The following is a 26,903-nucleotide window of genomic DNA, read 5'->3' on the forward strand; positions in this document are numbered from 1 at the left end:
GTATCACCATTAATGCCTCTTGCTTCCTGCTATGGAACCCAGCTATACCAGTCCTTCACATTGCCCCATCAATAACAAGGGAGAGGATAGGGGGCTTGAATTTGCAACATGGCATGTTTGTAGCAAGGTGATGGCCTTGGCGGAGCCTCCACTCCAACTCAGCCAATAAGTACGTTCTCATTTTGTGACATAACCACTTTCCCACTTCGGAGCTCCCTTACAAATCCAATCCTGAATGGTCCACCCACCTCCAAACCCCTACATAGCTCCTTTTAAAATTTCTGCACTTACAGACAGTGTAGCCCCTGCCAGAAATATGATTTGAAATAAGATTTCAGTTCTGAAGCCAAACTTCCTGCTGTTAACCAGGTTAAGACTATTTCACGCTTTCAGGCAACACACATACCAAAGCTAGATTTTTCGATCTGTTTATTTTGTTCCAAACCTTTTGAGGATTTAAATGTACCAGGTCTCAAGCTCCCAAGTTTTGTTCGTTGTCCTAGATTTGACTGTGCATGCATAAGAGGCTGCATCCTACCTTAAATATTAATACTGTACTGCTTTGACCAACCAACATTCTCTCCAAAAGCACACAAGCCCACACATGCAGATGTACATACGTGGAAGAAGTAAACTGACACCCCCTCTTGTGTTATGTGACACTTGATTGGGCAGATTTGGGACCTGTGAATGACTTTCCTCCATCTGGAGAGAAGTGGGTGGTAGCCTGATTCTTAAGGCTACTCACCAGGAACAACAAAGGAGGCCCTGCATCTGCCTTCCAGTGACTTGCTGGGGGTGGGGCAGGGAGGAATGGAAGCAGGGGCTTTGTTGCTCCAACATTTTCAATGGTCTCCTGGGGCCAAGCTTCTTTCCCACTGCTGTTTGAGCTGACAGGATAGTAATTAGGCCCATTACTATTCAGAGGCAAGAACCAATGTGTTTTCCTTTGAAGAGTTGGTAAGAGCTGGACTGGGACTTGTGGAGGAGGCTCAGGACGTGGACTTGAAAGGGGCCCTCAGAGACAAACCATGTCCCAGCTGCCTGTTTGTAAGGGAAACACTAATGGGATCGCTACCTTCTTTGGAGCCCCTCAGGGGCAACCTCATTATCCTGGCCCTCGGATAGCCTTGGCTTGGGATGGAAAGTCACTGTTAGCTCCAAGTGACAGCCAAGGATGCCTGGCAAGAAGATGAGGAAAAGTCTGGGTAATAGGAATACAACAGACAAAGGCCCAGAACAAGGAGAAAGAGATACAAAGAGGCCGAGTGAGGGGAGAGGTTGAGCCCCTAATGAGGTGAGCTGTGCTAGCTAGCTGCACACAGTCTGGTTGGGTATGCTTTTCAGTAAGACTGAAACATCTGGCACCTAGTTTAGAAGGGTGACGATGGTCCAGAGTCTACCTTTCCTGGTATCTTTAATGCCCATTAAGCAGAATGGCCCAGGATACACAGCATGGGGGCACACTGATTGGTAAAGGCTAAGAAGATATTCCCTTCTTGAAGAAACCTATCCAACCCTATGTGCAGCTGCTGCCTCTACTTTTTTTGGGATCCATGTTGGGAATGGGATTTTCCTTAAACAGTCCCTTTCCTGGCCTAGCCTGGGTGGAAATATCATGAATAATGAGAAAGTGAGGAGTTAGTACTTCACCAGGTCAATAACTATTGCCCCTCTCCCTATCATGCCATCCCCTCTGCCTGCTGAGATGAAAGGGATTTCTTCACATTTTGACAGGTGATAGAAGGATGGGGAACTGGGAGGGCTTGCAGGTCAATGTTTTCACCTGGGAAATCTGTAAAAATCTGTGAGTGGTGTTTAAGGTTCCTTCCCGATGTGATACTCTGTTCTTCCAGTCTATGATTATAGCAGCTTGAGCCAAAAAGTGAGATGTGGCTCAGCCTGAGATGAGTGGGAGTGAAGAGTGTTAGGGGTGGGCTGGGCCAATGTAAGGCTGATTGGCCCAAGCTCTGGGTCCCTCCTTTCTTTAAGCACCCATGTGTCTATGATAGTCAAAAAGAAATAGAAGGCGAAGAGAAATGAGGAGGAAGTAGAGGGAGAAAAGGATGAAGGGAAGGAGGCAACTCATCAGTATCCAGAGGGGACAAGAAGTGCCATCCTCGTCCTCCCCCAGGGGTTAGAAAGTATAGGGAGAGGTTCCAAAGGCCTGGGGGTGATCCCAAGCTTTTCTAGATCCTGGGAGAAGGACCCTGGCAAGTTTAAAGGCATTCAACGGAGAGAATTTGGTTAATGAGGTTGGAACACCTAGAGCTTTGGCTCCAAGGGAATAGTCAGGTGTCTGCAATGCTGTGTGCACAGGTTTGGGAACAAGTGTGCTGGTGGCAAAAATGTAAATGCTGAGCAGGGTGGGGTGAAGGGAAAGGATTGGGGAGGAGCACACAATGGCAAGGAAGAGGCATTAGATTGCTTCCTCAGGGGTGGGGGAGCCTGGTAGCAGCTCCCCATTGGGGTCTGGGTCAGGTGCCAACATCTTGTCCTTGCTGGAATCCCTTTGCCCTTTCTTGAACATCCTTTGATGCATCAGAGGCACGAAGAAGAGGATTACAGCTCCAATGATTGGGGGCACACCAGCAAAGTAGAAGGCCACATGGTAGTCCCCAAAACAGTTGCGGAGGAGGCCTGAAACAGGAGAGAAAAGTCAAGCTCAGCTTTGTCCTATTGGCCAAAGGTGCTGACTTTTCTGGGGGCCCCCTCAATTTAAATGCTTCTATTTGGAAGAAATAAAAGTTCTATTACAAGCACAGGTGGCTCCTCCCTGATGTACTGGAGCTGCAGGCTCTTGAGGCTAATGCTAATTATGAAGGAAGCTAATGAAGGTTGTTTAGGGAACCCTAGTGGCCAAGTTCTGGGATGTGGCCTTAATGAAATCTCTTCTACAGGCTTAGTTCAGAAGCCAGTAGAGAAGGAGGAGGCTGTCTCTAAGTCTTGATAAAACCAGGGCCCACTTTCTCTTCTCTCCCTGCGCAACTGAAGAGAGAGAGGATAGTGGATGAATACCACATGGTCAAGACGGCCAAACCCATTTCTCTCTCTACCCTGGCGGAATCAGCCATGCTGTATACAGTAAAACTCCATTGAAACAGATGTATAACTATGAAAAGCACGTTCCCCAAAATGAATCCAAGCACATATACTGTGCTTAAACAGAGTAAGAGGAAAAGGGACTTCAAGTACAGGTGTTCAGGACTCGCCCCCTCATGTCTTCCCTGTACTATCACACTCACCTGCAATGGGGGGCCCAGCAATCATTGGCAGGGCCATCATGCCCAGGAGGTAGCCAATGGCCTGCGAAGCTTGCATTGGGCCCACCAGTTCAAATGCAATGGGAGCCATGATGGTGATGAAGAAGCCATCGCACAACCCCAGGAATAGGCAAACAACGATGAGGCCCCCGAAACCCCGGCACAGGGGAATCATCATAGACATCAGGCCCAAGAGCAGGAAGGAGATGACCTAGAGGAGCAAGGGCCTGAGGTCAGTCATATTACGCTTGCCAGTAGCAAATCGTACCTTCTTTCTCAGGCTCTCATTCCTACCATGTATTAATATAAAATGGGCCCATGGGGTGTCAGCAGAGAGAACACTTGGACTGAATAGTTACTTAGGCCCCTTCTAAGTCTTACATTAAAGGATTCAAAGTTTTTAAGACAGCTCCTATTTAACTATGACTCTGTGTTGTTACTGGCAGTGAATATGTTAGGTTAATCAGTTGCTTTTTCAGAGAGGATAAGAAGTGTCCTGGCCATGCCATCTGAGGAAATTTCCTTCTTGGGAGACTTTTGACCTTTGCCATGGTTGTTTGGTGAGAGAAGGCACAATCTAGGAATAACCCAGATGCCCACTGTGGGGACAGAGTCCCAGAGAGCAGTTTCCAGGCTCTTAGCCTCACATGGGAAGGTGCTGGCTTGGATAGTAGATGGTTATCAGCTGTGACTAGTTGGCCATCAGCTGTTACCACTTAGCCATTAGCCACTGATGTAACTGCCGTGGCTGAGCTAGCAAGCGTAGATTGCGGTTAGCAAGTGGGGTTGGTTGCAGATCGTGTGGCTCCTGCTTGCTGTGTCTCCAACCCAGCTGCCAACGAGAATGTAGTGGTGTGACTCCACTATCTATGGCTCCCTGGGTGTTCCTTTTTGGCCTCACCATATCCTGCGTTCTGGTGCAGGGAGCAGGAACTGAGACCCTGCATAACATCCTGAAAATTACACCCACCTTCCTCTCTAGGAAATTCATACATAACTGTAAGATAAAATCACACCTACCTAGCAACAACCAAGCCATAATGATATGACAATTAAGAGTTAATACTATTATATAACACAAAGAATCCCATTAACTGATTTCAATCAGATTTAATTACTACCTATTGTATCAAGCTGCCTCTTAACATCCTCCATGAGGCCTTGCCAATGTTTGGCAATTAAGAATCACTCTTGGAACTGAGAATCAGGCTTCAACAATTGGCCCAAAGTGAGGCTGACCTGTAGGTTGTAACCATTTCCTTTCCAACAGACTGTCCAGCGGCTTCACCCCAAACACATGTGCCTGTCTTCTCAAATAGTACAAACCACAGGGTATAGTGGGGTGGCTCTTTACAACCTGAAGCTATGTATACTCTCCTTTCCTCTTCCTGGCCTGTACCCAGAAAAAGAAATTTGTCCATTGTCTTGTGCTCTCAGCCTGAGACACTTACCAGCAGGATGAGATTGGACAGGTCACTTTCCCTCTGTGGGCCTTAGTTCCTCAATTTGTAAAATGAAGGAGTTGGACTACAAGTTGATGAAGATATGTTTCAGCCATAACATTGTAAGATTGTTTTATATTGTTCTAAGTGGTAAAAGTGGGTCAAGTAAGAGTGAAAAGGGGGAGAGAATGATGGGTGAGTAGGGGAACTGGTCAGCAGAAGTACTTGGCTTAAGCCTAGTTCTGCTTCTCACTAGCTAATGCCTTTGCCTCCCTTGGAGGAATTAGCTGCTGCCTCTCCTCAAGACGAAGCCCTGGCCCAATCCTAGCTACTCTGATTTCCTTTGGCCTCTTGGAGTTAGCATGTGGAAGAAGCTGAGAGAGCTACACATGCTCGCACGTAAAAATCCACCCAGATAAGGCAATTGCTGATATTTGCATGATTGGTTTATATCAATTACAAGCTTTTGGTTTGACCTTGTTCAAGTGACTTATCATCTCTGGGACTTGGCTCTGCCTTTTGTCACTTAGGGTACCACATGTTTCCTGGGTCTGCTGTCACCCCTCCATAGGGTTCCACATTTGGGTACTTTCCGGTAAACCCATGTGCAGGAACAAAAAGCATGAGATTAGTCCTCACTGGGGTCAGCATCTAACTCCTGGCCTCAGTTTCTCTCTTTCAGATGGTAGAGCAATAACTCATAACAAATTTATTTGAAAATATTCTTAGAGGTTCCATTTATACTGTTCTTTCTGGATCCTCACTCCATCCTGATGAAAGAGGCAGAATAAGGATGCTTGTATTCATTTGAAAGCAAGAGAAACTGAGGCTCAGAGAATTTTATTGACTTTCCCATGTTGCACAAGAAGCTGGTGTCAAAGCTGGGACCCACGGTACAGCACTGACACACCCTGCCATTCTATCTCAAAGGGTGAGGGTAATCTAGCATCTGTTCCTCCCCATAGTGGACAGGGTGGCCACACTCACCTGCAAGTAGATCTTCTTAAGTCCAGGAATGGAGTCACTGACACGGCCTGACACAAGGCGCCCAAGGCCTGAGGTAGCCCCAATACACACCAAGAGCACCCAGGTCTGCTTGATTTCCAAGAACTCCTCTTCCACATATTTCATCTGAAAAGCATAGCACCAGGCCCCCCAGGACAGGAGAAAGAAGAGGAGCTGACTGGTGAACTGCTGGCATACCCAGAACCCTGTACCACTTACTTGTTTGGACCATGGCAAAAACTACTGCCCCTGCAGCCCCCTCCCTTATAGCCCTAGCTCTGGGACAAGCTCTCTGCTGCTTCTAAGAGCATAAAAGTCTGCATATCCTTGGGCTCTCTGGATTCTGGGCTTCTGAACAACAGCTGAGTGTGACGGGTGTCTCCAAGCCTCTTCCAAGCCTTGGTGGGACAGAAAATGCAACGGTTCTCCTGCAATCTCCCCATTCTGCAACCCAGACTGACAGACTAGGGTAAAATCAGCTCGTTACGGAGAAGGATCCACCAACTTTCAGGTTTTAAGTGTGTTTTAAGAAATATGAGCTGTATGGAAGATAACAGCTGGACTACAACCAACAGTTGTTTGGCCAAATAAGTAAGGTGGATGATGGTTAAATCAAACTAAATGGGTTTCATTACGGGAGGATTCTTTTGATACCTTTAAAAGATTGCTACACAATATGAAACGAGAGAGATCTGATATATGTTAAAATCATTTGACCACAAAGAACAGCATTCCATAGAACGTACTTTTAGAAAACCCTATCCTTGGGTCATCTGGGCCAGTCTCCTACATCCCAGTGATGCTTATCTTCTCATGAAAATCTGTCTCAACTTTTCACAGGGAGAAACTACAGGCATAGGCCTTCTGCTAAGGAACTCCCCAGATTTCCCCTCCAGTCTTCCCTCAAACTGTGCCTTTTCTACTCTGAGTCTCTCAAACTGCTAATTTGACTCTTTTTCCAAAGGTCCCAGGTCTGCCCTTTCAATGTCCTCCACCCCTACCCTCTGGACTCTAGGCAGCTTAAGGGCAGAGTCTTGGGGCCAGGTGGGGTGGGCCCACCCTGATATTCCTCACCAGGTGTACATAGGGAACGAAGTAGCCAAGGGCAGCAGCAGCAATCCCAAAGGCCCAGATGCGGTAGGTACGTTGGCGGAACACTCGCATGTTGAAGTACTTCCTGAGTTGAGCCAGAAAGCGTTGGCACAGGGTACGGACACCTCTCTTGCTTGGGGTGTCCTGGGAGCTGGGCAGGAGGGGCCGGTAGGTGAGCGAAAGCAGTGTAAGAATAAACATGAAGGTACTCAGCACCTGGAAGGTTTGGGCGAGCTTTATCTTAGCCCCCAGCGTTTTGATGAGAAGGGGGAAGGATATGGAGAAGATGCTACTCCCAGCAGACACTACACCATTGGCCAGACCCAGGCGGCGTTGGAAGTAGTGGCCCAGGATGACGAGAGATGGCTGAAAGGCGAAGGAACAGCCACAACCAAAGAGAATCCCATAGGTGAAGTAACGCAGGCTTAGCGAGCTGTGGGAGAGACACCAAGAGCTATCCTCAGCAGCCTGATCAGCAATCCACCTGTCCTCCCGTCACCCTCCTGACACCTGCATCCCACCTCAGTAACCCACAGCCCCACTTACCACTGACCCTCAGAACACACAAACAACAGGACCTTCTCATCCCCATTTTGCAAGTGGAGCAGCAGAGGCTCAGAGAAGTGAAGTAATTTACTCAAGGTAGCATAACTGGGGATAAGCAAAACTTGGGTTTGACTCCAGGTCTGTGTGACCCTAGTTTGAATCATAGCACTTCATCAGAGAGGACTGTTCAAAAGAAGGGCATAACCAACCTATGCAAAGGCTGGATGAAGTGCTACAAGGAGTAAGTCAGTAATTTTGAGAGAGCAGTTTGACCTACTGCTCACCCAGACAGCAGGGGTACACTGGTAGCCAAATCTTTATCCCAAGTAACAACAAAGGTCTGCAAGGACTAGAAGGTTGAGACCATGCTTAGGATTTTTCGGTGTCTTTCTCTGTGCTCAGGGCTCCTAATATTTCAGAGAATGGCTGGTGGTCTCCTGAGAGATCGCCCCTCCCCAACTCTGCCCAAGGTATGACTATTTGAAGACCCTTTCCTCTAGGCCCTACATGATCTCCTGAGGTTCCCAACATAGCATGGCTGCTTGACAGGAAGTGGAGTCTGAAAGAAGTTGTGGGTCTGGCCAAGTAAGACAGGTTCTGTGTCAAAACTCTTAGGCGCTGCTGTGGCCATAGGCCTCTTTACCAGAAGGCAAAGCATCAGCATGAAAAAGGCTGTGGGAAGGTTAGCTTGGCCAGCTGTCTGCCCCCAGACAGTATTGGCACAACCTACTGAAGAATTTTGTTTTCTTTTTGAAGCTTTCACATATTTTGCAATAGTTTTTATCTGACCACTTAATTACCTGATACTCTCCGTGTCAGGCAATTCTTCCCAACAGACAGACCCAATCATCTTACTAAAGGCCTATGCTGTGGAGATGATGTGGGGCTATCATTTCCATTGATTTCCATCTGCTTGCATTCACTGGATATGAGCAAGGGCTTGGCTTCAACACGGTTGTCTCCACTTGGAACCATTAGCTAAGACAACTGCTCCTGTGCTGTCAGATTCTAACAACCCCTTGGGATGGCCTGGGCTGGGGGCATTGTCCAAGGGACAGGAGTTACACATTCAGGGAGCGGGGTCAGTGGGGGTAAACCATGGAATTCAGTTCAGGTAGATATATTTCCAGCTGGGCCCACAGGCAGGAGGCCACTTAGTAGGCCTACATTCTGCTCTACCTCACACCATCCAAAGAAACTCAGAGCCCTGATTCAGACAACTGGAAGGACTACTTGGAGCTCTAGCCACAAGCAGAACCATTTTTCCACTGGATGTGAAGCCACTCAGAAAATTTCTTGGCTCTGAAGATGTTCTTACAGAAAAGGCAAATGGGGTGGGGGGAGGGGCTTAAGGGGCTGGAGAACAGAATGCCTAAGGAAGAGTGCCAGGAGAAAACACGTCTGAGCCCCTTCCCGTCCTGTAACTGAGCTCATGTGGACCGGAAGGGAAATGGGATCCCTATGTTGCTAATTTGTTTATACTTCACTCTGCTCAGCCTTAAAAAACAGGCCTCTCCTGCATTGTGTGGAGATGAGCTGATTCTGAGGCCTAGCTCCTTCCCACAAGGAGCCAGACACCAGATTGCTGAGGGCAAATGAGGCCAACCACTAGAGTGGTCCTGAAAGGGTTTGGAGCTGCTGCCTTGGGAGGACTGAGCCAAGAAACCATTGCAGAATAGATGTAAGCTCTGCTGGAGGGTGGGCTGGGTATCCAGAAATGCTCGTCACAAAGAAAGCTGGCTTATCCTCACAGGACCCAGTTGTGGGAGAAGACAATTATTCTCTGATGTGAGTGCATTGTCCTACAATAGCCCAGGCAGATTGGAAGTAGGAGGTACCATAGCTTCCAGAGTGTCTTTGGCTGAAAGTCAATGGAGTTCTTTAGGAATCCCATATTCCTCAGTCTGTGGTAGAGGGTTTTCACTTCTCCCCTTGCCTACAGACATGCGTCTGCAGGGCTGGCAGAAAGAAAATGGAAAACGAACTTGTATCTTGCTCCTTGCCTGACATTACTGAGTTTTGCCAGTAGGACCATCAGGACCAGAGTTTGACTCTAGCTTAGGCCTAGCTTGGTAGCTGGGTGCTGGGTCTGTACCTCAGTGGGGGATGCTGCTAAACATCCTTTCTCATGCCCCAAACATGAATCCTTATCTGTCCCAAATTATCCATACATTGGTAGCCAGAAATATCTGGAAAGGGGTCAGAAATGCTAAACAGCTTTTGGCTCAGCTGATCTCTTTTTACAGCATAAGATTCCTTTAGGAATTCTGTAATGGTAGGTGTCCACATGAGCTCACTCTAAAAGCTCATTCCCAGGAAGACAGGTGAGGTCATGAGATGTTGATCAAAGGGGAATAAAATGGCAGCACTGGAAGAGACCTGAAAAGACCATCTGGTCTAATCCCCTCACCTTAGAGATACAGAAAATGAGGGCCAGAGAGAGGAATGGTACTCATCAATTCTTCCATAACCATTCAGTGGCCAAAACTGGACATGGGCCCAGCTGTATGAACTCCCAGGCATAGGCTCTTCCTACCACTTTGGAACTCTTGGGTCCTCTTTGGTCACTGTGTCCTGGGGACCCTACTTAGGTGAGTCCTATTTCACAATGATCCCTGAGAGTAGAGTCTTTGAGGACCTTACATGGAAAGGGCCACAGGGGATTCTGCAATGAGAAGAGTGTCCCTAGTGGAAGCCCGGAAAGAAGCTAAACCCTCGGGCTTGAGCAAATGGCCAGCAACTCATAGCCTTACCTGGTGAAGGAGCTGGTATGGAGTCCGATGAAAGCGATGGCAGCCCCTGCAGTTGCTGTGATTCGGCAGCCCAAACGATCAGTGAATATACTCACAATGGGAGAGCAGAAGAAGATCATGCCCATTGAGAGGGCTCCTACCCATGCTGCAGAGGAAATAAGCACAAAGATGCCTTCGCTCAATGTGGTATCTGGTGGTGTGACTGGTGTCTCAATTCTTCTGTGGCCTTTGACAGGGGGCATTGCATTGGTCTGCATTGCCAGTCAGCTACTCCCTAGTGGTCAGAGAGGCAATGTGAGAAGCAGGAGTCCAGTTCATAACTTCAGAGCTGGCACAATGAAGCTTTAAAGATCAAGTCTACACCCTGGGCTGTTTAATAGGAACATGTAATTGAATTCAGACCAAGGGAATGTGGGTATAAGTGATACACACCACTTCCAGAACCGAACTATAAAACAACTCCCATGAGTTTTCTGCGGTGAACTTGAAAGCTATGTATTAAGACTGGCAGAACTGCCCTCAGTTCTGTGTCGGTCCCTGAATAACTACATGCCATGAATGTTACATAAGAAATAAATGAAGAAACTTCTCCCTTAAACCACTGAATTTCTGAGGGCCATTTGTTACAGCAGTTAAACCGACAGACACTAAAACAAAGAGTTCCCTCCACTACCATCTTAGTGATAAAGAAACAGGTCCAGAAATGTGATGGGACTTACCACACATCACACAGCAAGTTAGTGACACAGCTGGGACTCAAACCCAGCTCTCCTTATTCCTAGTCCAAAGTTCATTGTATTATCTCTTCTATTGGGATGAGTGAAGCTTCCCATCATTGGAGGTGTGCAAACAGAGGCTAGATATAAAATGGGATTCAAGCACTAGGGTCAGATTGGGACTAGCCAACATTTTAGGCTCTTCCAAGGATGCTAAGCCAGATTTATAGCCTTAGGCACTGGGCCACTTGGTTCCAGGGCCAAGAAGCATGGGCATTAATTAAGCCTTCAGGAGCTAAGGTAAGGCTTCTCTTGGTCATTGGAACAGCTCTGTGAAGATGGTAAGATTAAGGAGCAGAGAAGGCCACAAACAAAGGCAACCTGGAATTTTACGAGGACATGTTCAGGAGCCACTCGAAGATTTCTAAGAAGGTCATGTAACCATCATGGTGAAATCCTTCATCAGAGCCCACATTGGGCAAGTCATGGCTCCAAACTCAAATAAAAAGAATTTATTTTGTTTATAAAGGCTCTTAAGTGTCAATAACAATCCTCACCAGGGAGGAAGAAAGTTGTCCTTTTAACTTATATTTTTCCAGCCCACTTCTCCTTCCTCAGCCCTCAGAAAAAAAGCCCAAGGGTTTGTTTGTTTGTTTATTTGTTTGTTTGAAGGCTATTATCAAGTTTCATCTTGGGCCTCTCTTTTCTAGGCCAAATAATCTGCGTTCCTTTAACTTTTCTTCTTAGCTTAATTTCTAACTCTGTAATTATACGTTTCAAGTCACCATCATCATCAATAGGCATTCATTGAGTATCACCTGAGCAGGGCGCCAGGCCAGCTTCTGGCTCTCAATCGTGGAGGCCAAAGTGGGCCAGTCTGAGTGATGCCAGGGCTAGCTCACTGGCTGTGTCTCTTACTTCAGTGCCTAATAGGTTGTTCAGATCCCCGCTGGGAAAATTTGCTGCTTGGCTCCCAAAGTACTGGCCTGGGAGACCTGAAGTCTCATCATAGTTTTACCTCTTACCTTGCAATTTCACCTGTTAGCTGTGGGACCCTGAGCAAGTCACACAGCACTTCTCTAATCCTCAGTCTTCTCATCTGTAAAATGGGGATTAAAATTCCTGATGTACTTTGCTCAAATATTTTTTTAATGATGATCAGATGTAAGAGAGCTTTGTAAATACCAATAGTCATATCATATACAAACTTTAATGCAAATGGATCATAGTCTTAAATGTAAAGCTTAAAACTAAAAAGAAGTTCCAAGGCGGATGGGTGGGTGGCTCAGTTGGTTAGAGTGCGTGCTCTCAACCACAAGGTTGCAGGTTCGACTCCCGCAAGGGATGGTGGGCTGCGTCCCCTGCAACTAACAATGGTGACTGGACTTGGAGTTGAGCTGCGCCCTTCACAACTAAGATTGAAAGGACAACAACTTGAATTGGATGGAGCTTAGTATGGGTCCTGGGAAAAACACACTGTTCCCCAATAAAAAGTCCTGGAAATACACACTGTTCCCCAATAAAGTCCTGTTAAAAAATAAATAGATAAAATAAAAAGAAGTTCCAGAAGAGAGTATAGGAGAAAATCTTTCTGACCTTTAGTTAGGCAAAAATTTCATATATTTACAAAAGTATGATCCATAAAAGAAAAAATTGATGCATTACAGTTCATCAAAATTTGAAACGTCTGTTCTTGGAAAAATACTGTTACAAAAATGAAAAGGCAAGCCACTGCCTGGGAAAAAAATGTTTACAATACGCTATCTGATAAAAGACTGGTACTCAAGAATACAAGTGTGAGTTGACTCTCACAACTCAATAAGATTAAAACAAACAATCCAATTTAAAACATTGCAAAAGATTTGAACAGACATTTATTTACACACACACACACACAAGCACACGCAATATGAATGACAATTAAGCATATGAAAAGATGCTCAATATCATTAATTCAAAAAATGCAAATTAAAACCAAAATCAGATAGCCCCTACACACCTACTAAAAATGCTTTTAAAAAATGACAATACCTAGTACTGGGGAAGATGTTAAGGAAATGGAAATCTCATATACTTCTGATAGGAAAACAGATCAGTGAGTACCAGGAGGAAGGGTGGGGGAAAGGATTCATTAGAGAGGACCCTGAGGGAAATTTTTGGAGTGATAAAATGTGATATGCCTTGACTGTAGTGGTGGTATTCTTTTGTCAAAATTCATAGAACTGAGCATGTAAAAAGGGTGAATATTATCACGTGTAAATTATACCTCAATAAATCTGATTCCAGAACATTTCAATCACCATAGAAAAGAAACCCCAAATCCATTCGTATTCATTCCCCAGCCCCTGGTGCAATCACTAATCTGATTTCGTTTCTAAGAATGTTCAAGTGTATTGTCAAAGAGGAAAAAATACTTAAATTGAGTAAATCATCTTATTGATATTTCAAAAACTAGAACTCTCAATTGTTTGGCCCTTCTTGAAAACTGATTATTGGGCTTGGAGCTATCTTTTGTACAGTCAAAGAAAGTGCAAATTATATTCGATGTAGCTTTTTTAAGTTAATGACATGTATCCATCATTATGGTATGGTATAGAATACTTTCACTGTCCTAAGAATCCTGTACTCCCCTTATTCATCCCTCCCTCCCTCCCAACCCCTGACAACCACTGATCTTTTTATTGTCACCATAGTTTTGCCTTTTCCAGAATGTCATACTGGTGGAATTACAGTGTGTAGCCTTTTCAGATTGGCTTCTTTTACCTGGTAGTAATATGCATTTAAGGTTCTTCCATGTCTCTTCATAACTTGATAGCTCATTTTTTTAAGCACTGAATAATATCCCATTATATGGAGAGATGACAGTTTGTTTTTCCATCACCTACTGAGGGTCACCTTGGTTGCTTCCATGTTTTCACAATTATGAATAAAGCTGCTATAACCAATCATGTGCAGACTTTTATTTTTTTATTTATTTATTAAAAAGATTTTATTGGGGAAGGGGAACAGGACTTTATTGGGGAACAGTGTGTACTTCCAGGACTATTTCCAAGTCAAGTTGTTGTCCTTTCAATCTTAGTTGTGGAGGGTTCTGTTCAGCTTCAAGTTGTTGTCCTTTCAGTCTTAGTTGTGGAGGGCGCAGCTCAGCTCCAGGTCCAGTTGCCGTTTCTAGTTGCAGAGGGCACAGCCCACCATCCCCTGCGGGAGTCGAACCGGCAACCTTGTGGTTAAGAGGACGCGCTCCAACCAACTGAGCCATCTGGGAGCTCAGTGGCAGCTCAGCTCAAGGTGCCGTGTTCAATTTTAGTTGTAGGGGGTGCTGCCCACCATCCCTTGCGGGACTCGAGGAGTTGAACCGGCAGCCTTGTGGTTGAGAGCCCACTGGCCCATGTGGGAACCGAACCGGCAGCCTTCGGAGTTAGGAGCATGGAGCTCTAACTGCCTGAGCCACCAGGCCGGCCCCATGTGCAGATTTTTAATGTGGACATAAATTTTGACTCATTTGGTTAAATGCCAAGGAGTGTGATTGCTAAATCGTATGTTTAGTTTTGCAAGATAATGCTAAACTGTCTTCCAAAATGGCTGCACCATCGTGCATTCCCACCAGCAGTGAATGAGAGTTCCTGCACAGCCTTGCCAGCATTGGTGGTGTCAGTGCTCTGGATTTTGGCTCTTCTTATAGGGGTGTAGTGGTATCACTGTTGTTTTAATTTGCATTTCTCTGATGCCTGTATATTTTATTCGATGAGGTGTCTGTTAAGGTCTTTGGCCCATTTTTAAATTGTGTTGTTCATTTTCTTGTTGAGTTTTAAGAGTTCTTTGTATATTTTGGATAACAGTCCTTTATCAGATATGTCCTCTGCAAATGTTTTCCCCAGTGTGGCTTATCTTCACATTCTGTTGATACTGTCTTTTGCAGAGAAGTTTTTAATTTTAATGAAGTCCACCTTATCAATTATTTCATGAATCGTACCTTTGGTGTTGTGTCTAAAAAATCATCATTGCCATAGCCAATGTCATGTAGGTTTTCTCCTGCTATTGTCTAGAGGATTTATAGTTTCGTAGTTCATATTTGGGTCTGTGATCCATTTTGAGTTAATTTTTTAAAAAAATTTAAATTTAAGTGTAGTTGGTATATAGTCATATTGGTTATATTCATTTCAGGTGTACAATATAGTGATTAGACATTTTTATACCTTACAATGTGATCACTCCACTAATTCTAGTAATCATCTGCCACCATGCAAACTTATTACAATATTATTGACTATATTCCCCTTCCCCCTATATTCACTCATCCTCCCACCCTCTCCCTTTGGTCTCTGTATTTTTTGATGTGACAAGTGGTTTTCTATTGTCCTAGGTATTTTGGATATTATGTTATGAGACTCCGGATCTTATTTAAATCTTATGTTTTAGTAGGCTTACTGAGACATTGTACCAGCAAAGTACTCTCCTCATTATCACTAGATGGGTGAGAGAGATAGGGGTGGAAGTCTGTGTTCCCTGCTTAGCCTCCATTGACACCCTGGGGAGGATGGGTGCCTTCTTACTGCTGAGCAGGGGTTGGTGTTCAAGACTTTTTCTGGACTTCCTCTGATGGCTTCTTCAGCTCCAGATTTATGAAGTAAAAAGAAAACCCAGGCAATTCATCACTGTGTTGTTCCTCAGGACCTGAGTCCATCGGCCTTTTTGTCTCTACATTTAAGTCTTCTTATATTTCTTTTATATATAATTTTCAATGTTTTTAGTCATTATTCATAGGAGGAATAGGAAAAAATACCTTACTATAGTTTTTAATGCTAAACATATATATTTTTTCAGATGAAGCCATCCATATGTGATATTCATTTATTTAACAGTTATTTAACATCGTCTCTGGCACAGACAAATGGCTACCCCATAGGCATTGAGGATGCTAAATGAGTGACATATGGTCCTTGCTTTCAAGGACCTTACAGTAGAATAGGGAACACATTTTTTTAAAAATAGGGTAATAAAATTTATAAATTTCATGGTTCAAGACCAGAGTAAATTTTTCTATTTAAAGATTTTCAGAGAAGTCAAACATTCCAAGTGAAAGAAAATTTGCTATATTAGGGGAAAGTAAGGTAATCTAACAGCTAGGTTAATGACTGAAGAAGAATAGCATGATATAACAGAAAACATTTAAAAGTTAGTGGGAAAGGTTATCAGAGGACACTTAGTTGGAGAAAAATAATCAAGGGATGACTATATTAAAAAAAAAGAACCAACACTCATAATAATGATGATAATTTTAACCACGTTGATGATAAATGAGTGCCATTGGTGACCCTTTACCTTTCTTGCACTCAGTTTTATACAAGGCATTGGTAGAGGTTTTCTAGAACTCTTGACAGTCCTTGGACTCAAAGCTAGTGAGATTTTGTTGTTACCCATGTTATTCTTTTTTTTTTTAGGACTTTATTGGGGGAACAGTGTGTACTTCCAGGACTTTTTTCCAAGTCAAGTTGTTGTCCCTTCAGTCTTAGTTGTGGAGGGTGCAGCTCAGCTCCAGGTCCAGTTGCCGTTACTAGGTGGGCTGTGCCCCACCATCCCCTGCAGGAGTCGAACAAACAACCTTGTGGTTGAGAGGACACGCTCCAACCAACTGAGCCATCCGGCAGCTCAGCTCAAGGTGCCGTGTTCAATCTTAGTTGCAGGGGGCGCTGCCCACCATCGCTTGCGACACTTGAGGAGTTGAACCGGCAACCTTGTGGTTGAGAGCCCACTGGCCCATGTGGGAATCTAGCCGGCAGCCTTTGGAGTTAGGAGCATGGAGCTCTAACCGCCTGAGCCACCGGGCCGCCCCTACCCTTGTTATTCTTGATCTTATATGAAGAAGACAAAGAGATTTTGATGAAGCAGCTGAGATGTGGGAGAGATTGGAAGGGTGAAAAGTAGATTTTTACCAGGAGATGTAGAGGCTCGTCTTTCTGAACAGACCTGGTAAAATCAGATGTGGCACCCCATAACTTTCCATTAGGCAAAGAGCATTATTTCAACCCACAGCTTCACTAAGTGCTAAACAAATGCCTAATTTCTGACTAACAAACTTTCCGTCCAACAGAGCCCTAAGACTTTGAGGATGAACTATGTATAAACCCACCATCCACAGCTTTCATCCAGTGGTTCCCACAGTTCTCTTTAGCCTTAACCACTATCCTCAGATGAGTTAAGTACTCCCAGAGAGTTGGCCCCAAAAGGCCTGTACCTGAAGTGAACATAATGTCTGTATTCAGCAAGTACACCTCCTTCCCTTTTCTAGGCAGCCACAGCCAGCTGGACTTCTGTTGGGCCTGGGCAGTACAAGAGCAGAACCGTGGCCTTTCCAACTCCATTCTGGGCCTATTGGCCCTCAAGATTCCTTATGCAAGAAAGTGTTTTCACTCAAGTGCCCAATTAGTGCCCTGGCTCCTTACCCAGGCTCATAGGCTTTGAAGTACTGGGAAACTGCTCAGAAAAGAACTCAAATGTTAGACTAGATTTCTCATTACTTGGCTGCCAAAAGCCAACCTATCTGAGCTCTCCCTCTGAATTGAAAAAGGGTGAGAGGGTACTCCAAGAGCCAAACTCTTCAAATAAATTACAGGCTTTCAAAATTCCTGTTGTCGTGGGGAACTAACAGAAGCTCAAATTAGGGAATGATGGAGCAAAGCCAAAGAAGAGGCAAAGCTAGGGAAAGGGTAGATGACAAAGAGAGGTGAAGGGGGGTAACATAAGGGCACAGGTGACTCTATTAAAAAACCCTTGCTTCCTGATAAGGTGCACAGTACGATGAAGGAATAACAAATAGGATTAGGAGTTCATGTTCTGAGGCTTAGCTATCCAACTGCTGTACCCAATGCTAAGTGGAGAAAGTGGCACTATAAAATGGAGTCTCTGTTGCCAGACATATCCCCGTATTTCTGCTCCATATCCACTTCTCTTCAGAGTCCCCAGAACATGGTAAAGAAACTAAACATAGTTGGGATAAGTGGCGGTGGTAAGAATGACATAGGTAGGGCATGGTGACCATGTGGGGTAGGTGGCAGGCAGCTCAGGACTGTGTTGATGGTATGCTGGCACATCTGGCCAAGTGATCAGCACATTAATCAGATGACTGAAAGCATTGTTAGAACACATGTAAGAGGAAGCAAGCGAAGACACTTCAGGGGTCACTCAGGCAGCTCCAGAGTGGAGAGATGCAACACCCTGGTCTTCCTTGGGGACTGAGATGGCAGGAGATCTGACCTCCATTCTCTTTGTGGCTGACCAGAGAGTGACCTCCAGCTGAGTTTTATTTATTAACTATTTCTCTAGCCTTGTGCAGTGGCCAGAGTTAAGTACTAGGTAGTTATTTTTCCAGTGAGTAGATGAAATACTTTTGTTCAAGGAAGCTGATCCCAAACCTTTTTTTCATTTTCTGAAAAGTGCTGTATTGAGAAGCTTTCTTCCAACTCTCAGCCTCTGTAAGCCCATTTACTTTGGTAGCTACTCACCATCCATCTACTGTGTTTAGAACTCTACTCCAGATTTGTACCAAGGCTTTATTTAAAAATTCTAAAAGTATTTTCATATTGTCCTGGTATTTGATCCTGCCAATGGTTTAATTTTTTTCTTCATTAGGACATGGTGGTATTTTTCCAGGTTGGCACAACAATACTGGAAAACATTCTTTTTCAAGCATTTCACATCTAAACAAAACCCATTTTTAACCTTCCACACTCTGTCTCAAACATACCAACTTTAACGGGCTACCCACTTTTGAGCATCAAAACGTATAAAGGCAAATAATCACTGAAAATATAAGTTATCTTATTACCCCCTTATTAGGTTATTTGGCCTCCTTCTCTCTGATGCTACTATTTACTTACTTCCATTTTTGGAATCAGAAGATCTAGGGATTCAGTTCCTAATTTTACAGATAGTCAGACTGAGGCCCAGGGAGACTCACACCTAGGAGCACCCATGTCAAGTCTGAAAATGCAGTCGTTCTAACTCCTGTCCCAGTCTTCAGGGATGAATGAGTTCTACTGAATAGCCCACTGGTGTAGTACAATGGTCAGTTATCTACTCTGGTAGTTAAGTTATATTACACGTGATTCTTGGACCGAAAACCATCGATGCTTGGAGGAACTACGAATCTAAACAATTTCCTCAGCTTTCTCTGAGAGGGCTGGCCAGCACCGACAGCCATAAATTGTCAGAAATTCACCTGATAGAGAGTATGGGAAAGAGGCAAGAGGCAGAGACAAATAGACAAGCAATTAGGAGACAGAAGGAGAGACATACTTCTAAAACAGAAAGATTGATGACAAGGGCCTAATTAGAACTGTAGAATGTTAAAAATGAAAGGGTCCTCAAGAATCATAGGGGAGTAACCAAGATGGCTTCGCTGGTAAATTCCAAACATTCAAGGAAGAAATAATACCAATCCTACACAAACTCTTACAAAAAATAGAAGAGGAGGGAAAAATGTTTAACTTATTCTATGAGTCCAGTATTACCTTCATACCAAAACCAGATAAAGACATCACAAGAAAAGAAAACTGCTGATGAATGTCCCTCACAAACACAGTTGTAAAACCCTTAACAACATTTTAGCAAATTAAATCCAACAATATAGATTAAGGATAAAACATCATGACCAAGTAGTATTTATCCCAGCAATACAACATTAGTTAACATCCAAAAATCAATCAGTGCAGTATGAGATTATGACAGACTACAATTCTTTAAAATCTCATATAATTGTCTCAATTGATGCAGAAAAAAATATCTGACAAAATTCAATATCCATTCAAGACACAAATACTTAGGAAACTAGTAATAGAAGAGCACTTTCTCAACCTGTAAAGGGAAATTATGGAAAACCTATAGCTAACATCATGCTTAATAGTGAAAGACTAAAACCTTCTACTGTAAGATTATAAACAAAGCACAAGGATGTCTGCTCCTGCTAATTCTATTTAACACTGCATTGGAGGTTCTCGCCAGTAGAATAACACAAGAAGAAATAAAAGGGGTTTATCACTTTGTGAGGGGTGTAAATGTCTAACTACTACATTGTTTTGTACACCTGAAACTAATAAAAAATAAATAAAATAAAAAGTTAAAAAAGTCTTAAAAAAAGAAGAAATAGAAGACATACAGATTAGAAAGAAGTAAAACTATCTCTATTTACAGACAACATGATTGTCTATCTAGAAAATTCAACTACAAAAAAGCTACTAGAACTAATAAGTGAGTTAAACAAGGTCACAGGATACAAAGTCAACTACAATGAATAATTAAAAATTGAAATAAAAATACTATTTACAATATCAACAGAAATTTGAAATGCTTATGGATAAATTTGATTAAAATATATGCAAGACCTCTACACTGAAAATTACGAAATGTTGATAAGAGAAATTAAAGAAGACCTAAACAAATGGAGGGATATATCTCGTTCACCGGGTGGAAGACTCAATATTGTTAAGATATCAATTCTCCCCAAATTGTTCTATAGATACAATGCAATCCCAATCAAACTCCCAGCAAGTTTTTTTTTTTTTTTCTGATAGAATTTGGTAAGCTGATTCTCATATTTATGTGTAAATAAAAAGAATATAGGGCCGGCCCGGTGGCTCAGGCGGTTGGAGCTCCGTGCTCCTAACTCCGAAGGCTGCCGGTTCGATTCCCACATGGGCCAGTGGGCTCTCAACCACAAGGTTGCCAGTTCAACGCCTCGAGTCCCGCAAGGGATGGTGGGCAGCGCCCCCTGCAACTAACATCGAACAAGCACCTTGAGCTGAGCTGCCGCTGAGCTCCCGGTGGCTTAGTTGGTTGGAATGCATCGTCTCAACCACAAAGGTGGCTGGTTCGACTCCTGCAAGGGATGGTGGGCTGCACTCCCTGCAACTAGCAATGGCAACTGGACCTGGAGCTGAGCTGCGCCCTCCACAACTAAGACTGAAAGGACAACAACTTGAAGCTGAACGGCCACCACCACAACTAAGATTGAAAGGACAACAACTTGACTTGGAAAAAAGGCCTGGAAGTACACACTGTTCCCCAATAAAGTCCTGTTCCCCTTCCCCAATAAAATCTTAAAAGAATAAAAAGGATATAGAACTGCAAAAATAATTTTGACAGTGAAGAACAAAGTTGGAGGACTTATAATAACATGATTTCAAAACTTACTATAAAGTTACGCAATCAAGACATTGTAGTATTGGCATAAAGACAGACCAGAAAAGGGCCCACACATGTATGGCTAGTTGATTTTCAACAAAAGTGTCAAAACAATTCAATAGGGAAAGAGTAATATTTTTCCACAAAATGTGCTGGGTCAACTGGTTATCCACATGGAAAAGAGTGAAGCTGAACTGCTACCTCATACCATATTCTAAAATTAACTCAAAATAGATCATAGAGCTAATGTAATAACTAAAATGATAAAACTTCTAGAAAACATAGGAGGAAATCATAGTGACATTGGGCTAGGCAAAGATTTCTTAACTAGGACAAAGAGCACAAACTATGAAAAATACATAAAATTGACTTAATCGAAAATTTTCCCCCCATTTTTATTGGAGAATATTGGGGAACAGTGTGCTTTCCTGGGGCCCATCAGCTCCAAGACAAGTCATTTTTTTCCCCCCAATCTAATTGTGGAGGGCGCAGCTCAGCTCCAAGTCGTTGTTTTCAATCTAGTTGTGGTCATTTTCAATCTACTTGTGGAGTGTGCAGCTCAGCTCCAAGTCAAGTCATTGTTTTCAATCTAGTTGTGGTTATTTTCAATCAAGTTGTGGAGTTGTTTTCAATCTAGTTGTGGAGGGCACAGCTCAGCTCCAAGTCCAGTTGCCGTTTTCAATCTTTAGTTGCAGGGGGCACAGCCCACCATCCCATGAGGGAATTGAACCGGCAACCTTGTTGTTGAGAGCTCGCGCTCTAACCAACTGAGATGACCGGTCGCCCGGGCGGAAGCTCAGCAGCAGTTCATTGTCTTCAATCTAGTTGTGGAGGGCGCAGCTCACTGGCCCATGTGGGAACTGAACCGGCAACCTGGGTATTATGAGCACTGCGCTCTAACCACTGAGCAATCCGGCTGCCCTTCATCAAAATTTTTAAATTTACTCTTTAAAAATACTTTAAAGATAATTAAAACACAAGCTACAGACTGGGAGAAATATTTGTCAATGATACGTCTGATAAAGGAAAACTCATATCGTGTGTGTGTGTGTGTGTGTGTGTGTGTAAAACAATTTGGAAGTTCCTCAAATGGTTAAACATAGAGTTACAATGACTCAGCAGCCAAAAGAAATGAAAGTGTATGTCCACATCAAGACTTGTACATGAATTTCATAGCAACTGTATTTGTAATAGTAAAAAACTAGAAACAACCCAAGTGTCCATCAACATGTAAATGATAAACACGTAGTGGTACTCATACCAAGAAATGGTACTCAGCAATAAAAAGGAATGAACTAGTGATATATGCAACAACTTGGATGAATCTCAAAACAAATAAGTGAGTAAAAGAAGCAGACTAAAAAATATATACTTTTTATCCCATCTATATAAAATGCTAGAAAATGAAAACTAATATGTAGTGATGGAAAGAACAACAGTGGTTGCGTGTGCATAAGGAGAGGACTTCTGAAGATGATGGATATGCTTATTATCTTGAATATGGTGACGGCTCCATGATATATACATTTATGAAAACTTATATTGTGCACTTTAAATATGGGCTGTTTATTTTATGTCAATTATACCTTAATAAAGGTGTTGAAAAATTTTTAGTTAGTAAACATTTAGTTAGTAACGTTTTCTTAATTTTTAAAAGTCATGTATTTTCACAATTGAAAAATTAGAAAACACAGAGAAGCAAGGCAAAAAAAAATCTTCAGACTTCCAATCACTTGGAAACAAGTATTTTTACCTTGGTATGTGTTCCCACAGATTTCTCTATACATATATCTATATAGTTTTGTCAAAGACAGTATATATAGTACATACCACTTATAATCTGCTTTTAAAATTTTACTCATGTTTTGGAGACCTTTCCATGTCTAAAATTCAACAACACCTGTTAAATGAAGAATGGAAGAAAGGGAAGAAAGAAGGCAGGGAGGGAGGGAGGGAGGGAGGGAGGGAGGGAGGGAGGGAGGAAGGAAGGAAGGAAGGAAGGAAGGAAGGAAGGAAGGAAGGAAGGAAAGAAGAAAGGAAAGAAGGAAAGGGAAACAAACAATTGATACATGCAACAGCATTGATGAATCTCAAAATAATTATGCTGAGGGAAAGAAGCCAGAGCCTGCCAAAAAATACATAGTGTATGGCTCCAGCTATGTAAAACACTAGAAAAATATAGACTAATCTAGAGTAATAGAAAGCATATTAGCAGTTGTCTGAGGGGTGAGGAGGGGCAAGGAGTGGAGTGGGAAGGAAACATGAGGACACCTTTGGATGGATCTGCCCATTACTTTGATTGTTGTGATGGTTTCATAAGTGTGTGCACATGTCAAAAAACTTGTCAAATTGTACACTCAAAATATATGCAGTTTATTGTGTGTTAATTGTTCCTCAATAAAGTTTCAAAAGAGCATAGATGGAGAAATTGAGGCTCAGAGACGACACAAACTTCTCAAGGACACACAGCAGGTCCCTTGCTGAATCAGTACTAATACCCTCATCTTTAGACTACTCCTTCTGAGTGTCTCTCTCCGAGGTCTCCATGGGAAAGTCCCTGAGATCCCTCTGCCCCAAAATACAAACCAGCTTTTCCCTGTCTGCCCCCTAGGCCATTTACTTTGACTTCTTTCTCCTTAGACATCTCCAAATCCCAAGTTGCCTCTCAGTCATGCTTGCCTGCTTATGCTCAATTAGGCAATGGCTCTGTGGACTTGGCATTCCTGGGCTCTTGGGCAGTGCCTCCCAGTCTGGATCCATCTCACAGTTTTGGGTCCCACCCCCACCCTCAAACTAGAGGCATGAAGCAAAGGCTGATAAATGATCCTCCTGTTGTTTACAGATGAAGACACTGAGACCCACAGACTTAGTTCATGGCCTCAGGTTTCCTCAATCACCATGCCCTGTTCACTCCCCTGTCTGGCTCTCTGCCATTTTAGCATCTCTGCCTTGAAACATCCAGGTCGGCTGGAGGCCTTATTTGACCAGGACCCTGTGAAGTTGGGAAAGGAACTCTGAGCCCGTGGGCCAGGAGTGAGTGCAGCTGGGACTGGCAATGGTGTATAGAGCTTACCAGCTGCTCCCTAGGGAAGAACAGTAAGGGTCAGATGGCTAATTTTCTAAGCTCTGTTTCCAGGAAGCATGAGGGCCTTTGCAGAGCCAAAATAAGAAACAAATGCTGAAATGATGAGCCCCTTCCTGCCCTGAGACTGGAACTGGGTAGGGCCCTGCCATCAACTTTGAGATTACTTTTGAGCTAAAGAGGTAACCAATTTAAATGATCACTCTGTCTCCAGAAGCCGCTCTCCCCACACTTGTAGTCCAGCATGAAGAAGGAAACCTTGGCTGGTCAGCCTGGGACACATGACAAGGTAATCAATCCAGGGAAGACTGGGTGCCAAAATCAATAAGGCTTTGATTCTCAGAACTGAGATAAATACTAATGTTGGCTCCACAGTTAAGGGGCCTCCTGCTATGGCTTCATGAAGGATCAAAGCCAGGGGAAATGTCACTCTTGAGATTAGGCCATGTTCCTGCCTCTAAGTAGGAATCTGCTGACAATCCCCAGCACCCTTAGATTCCTTGTCAGAGCAAAGGGATGGAGGTAGAAAAAAGAGGGCAGAGGTAGGGAGGGACTGTAAAAACACTGGCAGAGCTCATTTTTCAGATCCTTTTCCACTCTCTTACACCATATACAAGAATAAACTCAAAAACTTAAGTGTAAGCCCGATACCATAAAACTCCTGGAAGAAAATATAGGACAAAAACTCTCAGACATTACCCTTAGTAATATTTTTCTGATCTATCTCCTCAGGCAAGGGAAACAAAAGAAAAAATAAAAGGGACTGCATCCAACTAAAAAGGTTTTGCACAGCAAAGGAAACAATCAATAAAATGAAGATAGCCTACTGAATGGGAGAACATATTCTAAAATGATACATCCAATAAGAGGTTAATATCCATAATATACAAAAAATCTCAACACCAAAAAAACAAAGAAACAAACAATCCCATTAAAAAATGGGCAGAGGACCTGAATAGACATTTCTCCAAAGAGGACAGACAGATGGCCAACAGACCCATGAAAAGATGCTCAACATCACTAATTATCAGAGCAATGCAAATGAAAACCACAGTGAGATATCACCTCACACCTGTCAGAATAGCATCATCAATAAATCAACAAACAAGTGCTGGTGAGGATGTGGAGAAAACGGAACCCTTGTGCACTGTTGGTGGGACTGCAGATTGGTGCAGCCGCTATGGAAAACACTATGGAGGTTCCTCAAAAAAATTAAAAATAGACCTACCTTATGACCCAGCAATTCTACTCCTGGGTATTTATACAAAGAAATCCGAAACACTGATTCAAAAAGATATACGCACCCCTATGTCTACTACAGCATTATTTACAATAGCCAAGATATGGAAACAACCGAAATAGATGATTGGATAAAGAAATTGTAGGTACTTCTCTGAGACGTACCTTTGCAGTAGGGTGGGAGTGGTAGAGTTGGCACAGGGATGGAAGAAAACATCTTGAATTTAGATTGGCCAATAAATGTCTTCCATTTCTTCATAGTAGTAGTAGGAATAGCTGACACTTACCATGTGACAGGCACTATGTTAAATTCCTTATGTATATTGGCCATGTCATGTCATTTAATCCTCATAACAACCTCATAAAGTAAATACTATTACTGTCCTCATGTACTTTCCCTCAAGTAACTTAACAGACCAAGAGGGATTTGGAGACTAGACTAGGTCACACAGCTAGTACGTAGTAGGTGAGACTCCAATCCAGTTTTGTCTGACTTTAAAGCCCTTGCTCTTTTGCAAAGGAAGAAATTAGAGCCAGAGAGCTTGAGTGGCTTGCCCAACAACACAAAGCAAACTAGTAGCAGAAGGAGGCCTAAGTTTGGGCCTCTGACCCTCAGTCTAGTGTTCTTTGCCTTATTCCCAACTGTATCTCATATCATCACTGGCATTGTGCTCCAGGCGCCCTGTGGTCACCATGTGCTTAGAATGCCAGAGATCAGGTAAACACGCCATCTTCCAGCAAGGTCAGAATTTAATCGCATTATTTTCATATCTGCTTAATAGATGAAGTTACCAAGGTGCAAAGAAAGCAAACAGCTTACCCCAGGAACAGAGAAATTCCTCGAAGTTCTTAACTCTCAAGTCTGGGCTTGTGTCACTTGAATACCTATGCGTGTGCCCACAAGGCAGCAAAGAAAGCTGTGTGGGTCAAAAGGAAAGCAGACAAAAGAAACACAGTCTACTCCCTGTGTGTCTCCTGTAACCGGGTGTGGAGCCCTTAGGGCAGAGACAAAGCTTACACAGAAGGGAGGTGGCTGAAGAGAAGGTCAGGGACTTGCAAGGACAGGACAACAGAGGTTTGAACACTGTAATTTGGGTACAGGCAGAGGGAAGGTAATGTCAGGGTCTTGAAGGTTTGCAGATGCAGGAACAGAAGCAGACTTGTAAACACATTTGCACCCTGCTCTCTAGCCATGAAACCAACACTGACTAAGAACCTGCCAAGATTTTGGCCTGGCACCAGGGGCTGGGGTGGCTATGGAGCAGAGCAAGCCAAGCACAAGTAAAGGGAGCTTGTCCGGTAATCCCAAATGCCAGCCTGGCAGCCATGCTTGGCTGGCTACATCTGTACTACCTAGGTAATTCAAGGCCACTGCCAAGTGTATTGTCCATTGTCAGGGTCCCCTGTGGGGAGTGGGGAGAGCAGGAGGAGGTCAGAAAGACTGTTTGGCTGGAGCTGTCATTCAGAAAAGGTATTTAATGTAGACCTTATTAATCTTGTAATTATTTTGTGAACTACATATATTGTATTGTATTTGCATGGTGTGTGTTTAAATGTTTAGTTGTTAAAGTTAAACATTTCAAAAG

At 43.4% G+C, this 26,903-nt stretch overlaps 1 protein-coding gene across 2 annotated transcripts in view; it reads right to left on the reverse strand.

The window, feature by feature from the left end:
- Window positions 1-412: 412 nt before the first annotated feature.
- The window catches only part of SLC16A2 (solute carrier family 16 member 2), a 70,122-nt gene continuing 43,631 nt past the window's right edge, over window positions 413-26,903 (reverse strand). For both annotated transcript variants that reach the window (XM_074323240.1, XM_019748000.2), the window contains 5 exons: window positions 10,102-10,246; window positions 6,785-7,235; window positions 5,693-5,836; window positions 3,246-3,474; window positions 413-2,640 (listed from right to left, as the gene is read on the reverse strand). In XM_074323240.1, the coding sequence (XP_074179341.1) occupies window positions 2,420-2,640; window positions 3,246-3,474; window positions 5,693-5,836; window positions 6,785-7,235; window positions 10,102-10,246 (1,190 nt within the window). In that variant the 3' untranslated portion in view covers window positions 413-2,419. The remainder of the gene's footprint in view (window positions 2,641-3,245; window positions 3,475-5,692; window positions 5,837-6,784; window positions 7,236-10,101; window positions 10,247-26,903) is intronic.

Source organism: Rhinolophus sinicus, chromosome X (assembly GCF_036562045.2).
Source record: "Rhinolophus sinicus isolate RSC01 chromosome X, ASM3656204v1, whole genome shotgun sequence".
Taxonomy (NCBI): domain Eukaryota; kingdom Metazoa; phylum Chordata; class Mammalia; order Chiroptera; family Rhinolophidae; genus Rhinolophus; species Rhinolophus sinicus.